The sequence below is a fragment of the Myotis brandtii genome, unplaced genomic scaffold (genome assembly GCF_000412655.1).
Source record: "Myotis brandtii unplaced genomic scaffold, ASM41265v1 scaffold897, whole genome shotgun sequence".
NCBI lineage: Eukaryota > Metazoa > Chordata > Mammalia > Chiroptera > Vespertilionidae > Myotis > Myotis brandtii.
Window position 1 is genome coordinate 494,205 of NW_005371679.1, and position 9,634 is coordinate 503,838.

The 9,634-nt window shown below is 55.2% G+C and overlaps 1 protein-coding gene across 2 annotated transcripts in view; it reads left to right on the top strand.

The window, feature by feature from the left end:
• Window positions 1-9,628, top strand: part of RHCG (Rh family, C glycoprotein) — a 10,328-nt gene extending 700 nt beyond the window's left edge. Inside the window, exons 2-10 of one of the 2 annotated variants that reach the window (XM_005885197.2) lie at window positions 362-512; window positions 860-1,007; window positions 2,092-2,258; window positions 2,518-2,655; window positions 2,791-2,927; window positions 3,434-3,558; window positions 3,764-3,837; window positions 7,682-7,774; window positions 9,320-9,628. In XM_005885197.2, coding sequence (XP_005885259.1) covers window positions 362-512; window positions 860-1,007; window positions 2,092-2,258; window positions 2,518-2,655; window positions 2,791-2,927; window positions 3,434-3,558; window positions 3,764-3,837; window positions 7,682-7,750 — 1,009 coding nt within the window. In that variant the 3' untranslated portion in view covers window positions 7,751-7,774; window positions 9,320-9,628. The remainder of the gene's footprint in view (window positions 1-361; window positions 513-859; window positions 1,008-2,091; window positions 2,259-2,517; window positions 2,656-2,790; window positions 2,928-3,433; window positions 3,559-3,763; window positions 3,838-7,681; window positions 7,775-9,319) is intronic. The other variant, XM_005885198.2, reaches the window with a different exon arrangement.
• Window positions 9,629-9,634: the final 6 nt, after the last annotated feature.

Here is a 9,634-nt window from a genome sequence, read left to right on the forward strand (position 1 = left end):
GTAAGAGGCAGGTCCAGTGCCGGTGTCTGGGTGAGGGTGGGCCCGGGGGCGGGGCCTCGGAGTTTGGGGGCTTTGAGCCCACTCCTCATCATCCAACCTGGGTACCCCGAGCCTGGAGCCTGTGACAGACACCACACGTGCACACACACACACACACACACTCTGCTTCCCGATCAGCGAGTCTCCGGGATGGCTGGGTGTTCTAAGGGTGTCTCCCTCCCGCTCCCCCCAAGTCTGAGGCTGCAGGGACACCTCAGCGTCTCCCTTCCAGGGGCGGGGACTGGGTCCTTCCTCCTGACACAGGGAAATTGCCCTGAGACACCGCAGCCCCTGAGCCCCTCCCGGACCCGTCTCCCCACAGCCTCATCAACGCCGACTTCTGCGTGGGCTCGGTCTGCGTGGCCTTCGGGGCAATTCTGGGCAAAGTCAGTCCTGTCCAGCTGCTCATCATGACTCTCTTCCAAGTGACCCTGTTCTCAGTGAATGAGTTCATCCTCCTCAGCCTGCTCAATGTGAGCAGGGGTCGGAGTGGGGGTGAAGGTGGAGGGGACACTTGGGGAGACCACAGAGGGGTAGCGAGAGAGAGGCCTGGGGAGACATGCCAGCTGGATTCCGTTCAACCTTGGCACGTCTCTTAACCCTCTGAACTCAGTCTCTAAAGTGGGAGCAGTGACCTATATTGGGCATGCGTACAGCCTGGGCTCAGGGACCCCCACCTTCTCCCCTCCCCAGTGCATTGGTCTGTGGGAGTCCCAGGCTCGTGAAGTCAGAGACAGCTGGGCATTGTCTGTGCGTGGCTTGGCGAGGGCGTGTGGGGGGGGAGAGGACATCAGAGCGTGACTGGCCCCTTGTTCCCAAGGTGAAGGACGCAGGGGGCTCCATGACCATCCACACATTCGGCGCCTACTTTGGGCTCACAGTGACCTGGGTCCTCTACCGGCCCAACCTGTACCAGAGCAAGGCCAGACAGAGCGCTGTGTACCACTCGGACCTCTTTGCCATGATCGGTGAGTCTGCCACAGGGATCGAGGGCCCGCGTGATGCCTGAGGGCCGCCGCGGTCACACTGATCTCCACATGGCGGTCGCTGCCGGTTCCCCGTGGGGGGAGGGAGGGTGCTCACGGACCCTTCCAGAATCCCCGATGCTTTGGGCAGCCACCCTGTGTTTTCCCCAGGATGCCCCGGGCCGACACTGTGGTTCCCATCCAGGGCGGAGTGCTCCATCTCCTCCCTGTGTCCATTCATTCCAGAGAACACACATATCCGCCACCCACTCTGGTCTCTTAAAACCTAGCCAGTGTGGCTCAGTGGATAGAGCGCCGGCCTGCGGACCCGAAGGGTCCTGGGTTCGATTCCGGTCAAGGGCATGTACCTCGGTTGCAGGCTCCTCCCCCCGCCCAGGCCCTCATCAGAGCTCAGACAGGAGGCAACCAATGGATGTGTTTCTCTCACACCGATCTTTCTCTGTCTCTCTCCTTCCCTTCCACTTTCCCTAAAAATCAACGGAAAAATATCCTCGGGTGAGGATTAGCAACAACAACAAAAACCTAGCCCTGCATTCAGGGAGCGACTCACAGTGTCATGGAAGAGATAACCTCCCCCTCCCGAGAGAGAAAGACTCCCCCGTGGTGGTGTGGTGGGAGCAGGTGGGGGGCAGGTAGCTCAGTCATGGGTTGGGTAAGACTTCCTGGGGCGGAGTGGAAGGTAAGTGGGAGTGAGGTAGTGAGCCAGGTGGAGGGGGGGCGCCTTCAAGAAGAGCCCCCAGGCCCTGACCGGTTTGGCTCAGTGGATAGAGCATCGGCCTGCGGACTGAAGGGTCCCAGGTTCGATTCCGGTCAAGGGCATGTACCTTGGTTGCGGGCACATCCCCAGTAGGGGGCGTGCAGGAGGCAGCTGATCGATGTTTCTCTCTCATCGATGTTTCTAACTCTATCCCTCTCCCTTCCTCTCTGTGAAAAATCAATAAAAATATATTAAAAAAAAAAGAAGAGCCCCCAGCATGAGTACAGGGACAGGGACGGGAGACAGCTGGGCATGGCCCACCCATCTAACGCCTCTTCTCCCGCCCCCGGCCCCGTCTGGTCTGGCCAGGCACCCTCTTCCTCTGGATGTACTGGCCCAGCTTCAACTCGGCTGTGTCCAATCACGGAGACGCCCAGCACCGAGCGGCCATCAACACCTACTGCTCCTTGGCGGCCTGCGTGCTGACCGCGGTGGCGCTGTCCAGCGCCCTGCACAAGAAGGGCAAGCTGGACATGGTGAGCAGGGGGCGGGGGGGGGGCAGTGGGGACCTAGGGAGGGTTGCAGCTCCAACCGCCTATGCCCGGTGGGCACACATCCCCAAGCCCTGCCAAGGACTCTGTGAGGCAGGCGGCGTCAGGACCGTTGTACCCATTGCACGGATGAAGAAACTGAGGCTGAGAGAGACAGGAGCTGTCCCGATGGCATAGCTGGTTTTCCGCAGAGCTCTGCGTGCGGGAGGCCTGACGTCCCGCCCGCCCTGCCCGCCCCGCCCAGGTGCACATCCAGAACGCCACGCTGGCCGGAGGGGTGGCCGTGGGCACCGCCGCCGAGATGATGCTCATGCCTTACGGCTCCCTCATCGTCGGCTTCATCTGCGGCATCGTCTCCACGCTGGGCTTTGTGTACCTGACGGTGAGGCTCGGAGCGGAGGCCGGGATGCAAGGGGGGTGGGGAATCCTGGGTCTCTGTATTGAGACCTCCAGAATCCTGGCCTCCCCGCCCCCAGCCTTAGCTCTCGGCCTGAGCAGTGCCCCTCCCCGTCCCCAGCCATTCCTGGAGTCCCGCCTACGGATCCAGGACACGTGCGGCATCCATAACCTGCATGGCATGCCCGGCGTCATAGGCGGCATCGTGGGTGCTGTGACGGCGGCCTGCGCCAACAGTCAAGTTTATGGACAGGAAGGGTACGTATGGCCCGGCCGGCGGGGCTCAGGGGTTGAGCATCGACCTATGAACCAGGAGGTCACGGTTCGATTCCCAGTCAGGGCACATGCCCGGGTTGCGGGCTCGATCCCCAGTGTGGGGCGTGCAGGAGGCAGCCGCTCCATGATTCTCTCTCATCACTGATGTTTCCATCTCTCTCCCTCTCCCTTCCTCTCTGAAATCAATAAAAATGTATTTTTAAATAAGGAAGGGTACAGATGGAGGAGGTGCAGGGGACCAAGACTGTGTCTCTCTTCTGGTCCTGCCCCAACGGGACGCCTCTTTTTCATGGGTCTCTCTCCCCAAGCTCTGTCCTTCCACAAACGTCTGAGACCGTCTGATCGCTCCGATGCCCCCATTTTGCAGATGGCAAGGCTGAGGCCCGGGGCTTGTGGAACAGTGGCGCCCGCTGACACCTGTGGAGTGGCAGCACGGGGTTCCGTGGCCTCCCTGAGGGGCCCTGACCTGCCTCCTATCTCCACCCCAGGCTGGCCCACGCCTTTAACCTTGACGGTTTCAAGACTGAGTGGTCCGCGAGCCTGCAGGGCAGTTTCCAGGCCGCCGGCATTTTCGTGTCCTTGGCCATGGCCCTGGTGGGCGGCCTCATTGTGGGTGAGTGGGAGTGGCTGGGCCAAGGGAGGCGGGGCCGTTGTGATGCTTGGTGGTGGTGGTGGTGGGGTTGGGGGGTGGGCCAAGAATTTAGAGGTCAGCCCGGAGCCACCCGGATCCTGGAGAGGCGGTCCCCGCTGAGGGAAAGGGCTGGGTTAGGCCGAGAGGAAGTGGGTTCTGACCTCTTGTGACCTCTGACTTTCCTTAGGAGGCATTTTGAAATTACCTATCTGGGGCCAAGCTTCCGATGAGAACTGCTTCGAGGATGCTGTCTACTGGGAGGTGAGTTCTAGGGACTTGTCCCCCCCAAGCCCGGCACAAGGACACTGTCCCCCCTCTCCCCTGAGCTGGGGCCTGGGGAGCCAGGCGCTGAGGGGTGAGGCTGTGTCTCCTGGGGTTGAAGACTTTAATCTAGAGCAATGGTTCTCAACCTGTGGGTCGCGACCCCTTTGGGGGTCGAACGACCCTTTCACAGGGGTCGCCTAAGACCATCGGAAAACACATAGATAATTACATACTGTTTTTGTGATTAATCACTATGCTTTAATTATGTTCAATTTGTAACAATGAAATTGGGGGTCACCACAACATGAGAAACTGTATTAAAGGGTCGCGGCATTAGGAAGGTTGAGAACCACTGATCTAGAGCAATGGTTACTAACGTGGGGCACATGCCCCATAGGTGGGCAATTTGACTTTTAAGGGGGGCAATTCGAGAATGAGTTATTAGCAGTCAACTTTTGCCCTAGCCGGTTTGGCTCAGTGGATAGAGCATCGGCCTGTGGACTGAAGGGTCCCGGGTTCAATTTTGGTCAAGGGCACATGCCCGGATTGCGATCGATCCCCAGTAGGGGGCGTGCAGGAGGCAGCTGATCAATGATTCTCTCTCTTCATTGATATTTCTCTCTCTCCCTCTCCTTTCCTCTCTGAAATCAATAAAAATATATTATTTTTTTTTAAAGTGAACTTTTTGCTGCATTTCTTGCTCTAGGGGCCTCATGTACAGTCTATAAATATATATGGTGACATATTTATGCATTTCAGTTCTCTATTCTATGTTTTGAAACTTTATTTGCTAGTTTTTCATATCACTTCATATTATTCTTATTTTTTTAAACCATTTCTTAGCGATTTCTTCCTCGGCTAGGGGCCTCATGTACAGTCTATAAATATATATGGTGACATATTTATGCATTTCAGTTCTCTATTCTATGTTTTGAAACTTTATTTGCTAGTTTTTCATATCACTTCATATTATTCTTATTTTTTTAAACCATTTCTTAGCGATTTCTTCCTCGGTACTTCAACTGTCCTTCCGTTCTTTCATTTTTCTCTGTCATGGATGCCATGTCCTTTGGAAGCTTGTTTAGACCAAGTTCATGGCCTCTGAGGCTTCCTCCACGTGAATAGGAGCTCACTTTTTGAATAATAAGAATTCTCTGTCATGGGGGAGGGGGGCATCAGGATGTTAGAGACGCTTAGGTGGGGCGTGGCCACAGAAAGGTTGGGGACCCCTGGTCTAGAGCAATGAGTCCGAGAGTGGGGTCCCCATCAGCAGCCCCTGAGAACTTGTCCCTCCTGAATCCGAAACTCAGGGGGAGCATGTCTGCCTCCAGAGCCTGTTCCCCAAGGCAGACCCCGCCCCCCGCCCCCAGGAGCAGGGCTGCCTCTACGGGGGAGGCTCCCTCCCAGCTCCTGCCAGGGCTGCTGTGGGTGCCTGTGCAGAAACCCAACCTGCAAACATCATTCTAGAAGCTGAAAGTCGTGGGATGTCTTTTAAAACATGCCATGGTGTGGGCTCCCTGTGACTTCAGGCAGGCCTTCCTCCCCAGGAATCATATGGGAGGTGTTTACCTGTGTTGTTAGATGATGAGGATGGCTGGGGCCCCTCCTTGTCTCTTGTGGTTCCCCTCATGACAAAGACGGGGACCTAGCCTGTGTGTGTGGCCCCTGATATGAGGATCTGCCCATGATGGCCTTTCTTTTGGTCCTGTATTTTTAAAATATATTTTTATTGATTTCAGAGAAGAAGGGAGAGGGAGAGAGAGAGAAACATCAAAGATAAAAGAGAATCACTCATCAGTTGCCTCCTGCACAACTCCTACTGGGGATCAAGCCCGCAACCCAGGCATGTGCCCTTGACCGGAATCGAACCCGGGACCCTTCAGTCCGCAGGCTGACGCTCTAGCCACTGAGCCAAACTGGCTAGGGCTCAAGTCTTTTTTTTTTCTTTTTTTTAATGATTTGCCTAGATTTTTCTTGCACAGCCGAGATGGTATTATACACCCAATTTGGTCCCCTGCTCCTTCTCTTTATCGCTCACCAGAAGTGTTCGGTTTCATTCATTCTTACTAAACTCTCTGTTTTAGTAGCATAATTATTTTCACTTCATATTTAAAGTCAGAACTTAAACTATTTTAGACACCACAGTTACAACCCACATGGATTTAATGCTAATGAGACAAACTAAAAAAACACCATCAATTCCCTTACGTAGATGTTCGCTCCAGGTTCTGTTTTGATATTTATAATTTATTAGAGGTTTGGTGCATGAAATTCGTGCACGGGGGGGGGGCGTCCCTCAGCTCAGGCTGCACCCTCTCGCAGTCCAGGAGCCCTCGGGGGATGTCTGACTGCTGCAGAGGTGGGAGAGGCTCCCGCCACCACCGCTGTACTCGCCAGCTGTGAGCCTGTGGGAGCGCACTGACCACCAGGGGGGAGCTCCTGCATTGAGTGTCTGCCCCCTGGTGGTCAGTGCACGTCAGAGTGACCGGTTGTTCCGCCATTCAGTCAATTGGCATATTAGCCTTTTATTATACAGTGGGGCCTTGACTTACGAGTTTAATTCGTTCTGTGACAGAGCTCGTAACTCAAATTACTCGTATGTCAAATCATAAAGTGAACGAGTGAGACACGTGATGCCGGGCTGATGTTGTGGCGTTCACTGTGACGTTCGCTGCGCCAACTAGCGGTGGGGTATCTGAAGCTGGCTCGTAACCCGAATTTTAGCTCGCAACTCAAAGCAAAAAATCGGCCAAGATTCAGCTCGTATCTCAAAAAACTCGTTAGTTAGGACACTCGTAAGTCAAGGCCCCACTGTATAGGATTCTAAGTTCACACCTTTCCCCTGCTGTATACCCTTCAGCCACACTCAGTAGAATCCTGCGCCCGAGGAAGTGAGCCACTGTTGGGCTGGACTTTGGGAGGTTAATCTAGAAGATGACTTCCCAGAGGGAGGGGGAAGATAGCAGTCTTTAGGATTAAATTCTAAGGCAGGGGTGACCCTCTCCACTGGACACAACTGATGGATCCACTTCTGGCCTCCCCCACCTTATTTTTTTGTTTGTTTGTTAATCCTCACCCAAGGATATTTTTCCATTGAATTATTTTATTTTATTTGTATTTATTTAGTATATATATATATATCTATATATATACATATATACATATATACATACATATGTATACACACACGTGTGTGTGTGTGTGTGTGTGTGACACCATCCAATCAGCTGAGAGCTAAATAGAACAAAAAGGCAGAGAAAAGAAGAATTTGGCCCTTCCTGCCTTTCGAGAGAGAGAAACACCAATGTGAGAGAGACACATCGATTGGTTGCCTCCCACACATGCCCTGACCGGGGCCAGGGATTGAGCCTGCAACCAAGCTACATGCCCTTGACCGGAATCGAACCTGGAACCCTTCAGTCTGCAGGCTGACGCTCTATCTATCTACTGAGCCAAACCCGCTAGGGCCCTCACCGCACTTTTGGAGCTGCCTGCAGTTCCGGGAGCTTATCATGCTGTCTTGCCTCTCACCGGGCACACAAGTGGGTTTGGCACAACTGGAATCCCCCCAGCCTCTCGTGTGCATTTAGGACACTCGAATGCCTTCCCATCGCTCTGTCTCGTCCTGGAGTGCCCAGCACCCTGGACAGTGGCGGACGTGAACTAGGGGCGTGATGCACAGTAAAGACTGCCCTGCTCCTCGGCGTGCAATCCACACGATGACCAGTAGGTGGCGCCCGCCACACACCATTTGCGGCTCCCGACTTGCCCAGGCTGTTCTAGTTCCATGAGGGACACCAGCCCTCCGAGTCCTCCTCCGAGCTGCCTCCTCTCTCTGCAGGTGCCCGAGGAGCCCAAGAACGCTGCCTCGCATCATGAGGACTCTACCCTCAAGGCACCAGAACCCTGAGCTCCCAGGGCAGGTGAGAAGCAGGTAAGGGGAGCGTGGCTTGTCAGTGGGGGATGGATGGGCAGGTTCTCCCAGTGGGGGCCCAGCCCTGGGAATCAGATACCACCAGCGAAGGGGCAAAGAGAAAGCATCAAAGAAATAGAACAGAGCCCTCCTGCCCCGAGTGGGCACGCTGGCGTTGGTGGGAGAGACGCTCGGGGTCAGACCAGGTGGCACACACAGGGATGTGGGCGAGGTGCCTGGGACTGGAATGAATGATGGCTTTGCTGCTTCAGAGCCGAGTGCCTTTGAGGTTCTCCTCTCTCCAGAGACTCAATATCATTTACTTTTATTTTTATTTTATTTATTTTATTATTTTTTAAACATATATTTTATTAATTCATTACAGAGAGGAAGGGAGAGAGATAGAGAGTCAGAAACATCGATGAGAGAGAAACATCGATCAGCCGCCTCCTGCCCGCCTCCCACTGGGGATGTGCCCGCAACCAAGGCACATGCCCCCGACCGGAACCGAACCTGGGACCCTCCAGTCCGAAGGCCGACGCTCTATCCACTGAGCCAAACCGGCCACGGCTACTTTTATTTTTAAATATATTTTTATTGATTTCAGAGAGGAAGGGAGAGGGAGGGAGAAATAGAAACATCAATGATGAGAGAGAATCATGGATCGGCTGCCTCCTTACACCTCCTACTGGGGATCGAGCCCGCAACTCGGGCATGTGCCCTGACCGGGAGTCGAACTTGACCTCTTGGTTCATAGGTCGACGCTCAACCACTGAGCCACACCGGCCGGGCCTGAGTCTCATTTATAAAAGTGGGGAGGACAGGGCTGGCTCTATTCAGTCCATCAACTGGAGCAAGACCCTCCCTTCCTTCCTCCTTTCTGTCAACTCACATTTCTTTGCCCCTCTGGGGAGGCACCTAGCCCTTTCTCCAGCCTTCTGCATCCAACCCTCCAGAGACCCCCACAAAACGGGTGCAATTACTCCCCTCCCTTCATTTATTTACTTACTTATCTTTCCTCACCTGCGGGTATCTTCCCATTGGTTTTCAGAGAGCGTCGAAGAGAGAGGGGAAGACAGAGAGAAACATCGATGTGAGAGAAACACATTGACCGGTTGCCTCCTGCACGTGCCTGCAGCCATGGTACCTGCCCTTAACCGGACTCGAACCTGGGATCCTTCGGTCCGCAGGCCGACGCTCTATCCACTGAGTCAAACCGGCCAGGGCCTCCCCTCCCTTGAATAGACGAGGGAGTTAAGGCTCAGAGAGGTTCTGAGTTTCCTGGTCACACAGCTCACAAGTGGATGAACTTGGGGTCTTTCTGGGTTATCATCATCGCTCCTGTCATCATCACTTGCCCTCCTGGAGGCCAGAGCTTGGAAAGAGCTGGGTCAGGGGCAAAAGGCTGAGTGATGTGGCAGGAGAGGACGTGGGGGTTTAAGGAAAGAGAAAGGCCAGGCAGTGACCAGTGGCTTCCGGTGCTCACCCCACCCCTAAAGGGAAAGGTGCCCGACGAGGCTAAGCAGGACCTGACCGTGGCCCCTGCTCTCGGCTCTCTCCCTGCAGGCTCCACAGATAGTCCCGGCGCCCAGGAGGAGCCGGTGCCGGCCAAGCTGGGCACGCAAGGGCAAGGGGAGCAGCACCCCGCCTGCTGGCATGGCCCAGGGCGCCGCCACCCTCGCTCCCCTTCGCTGCCTGGACATGGAGAAGGAGGAGGAGCAGATAAAGTGGGCGGACAGGCCAGGTTCCGGCTGCAGGAAGCCGGCCACCAGGGGTCCCAGTGGCCTCACTCAGGCAGGAGCTGGGCTGAGCCTGGAAGGGGACCCAAGCCCTCCCAGGCGACAACTTGACTGCCAGCCCCCAGCTGCTGGGTTCTCGGCC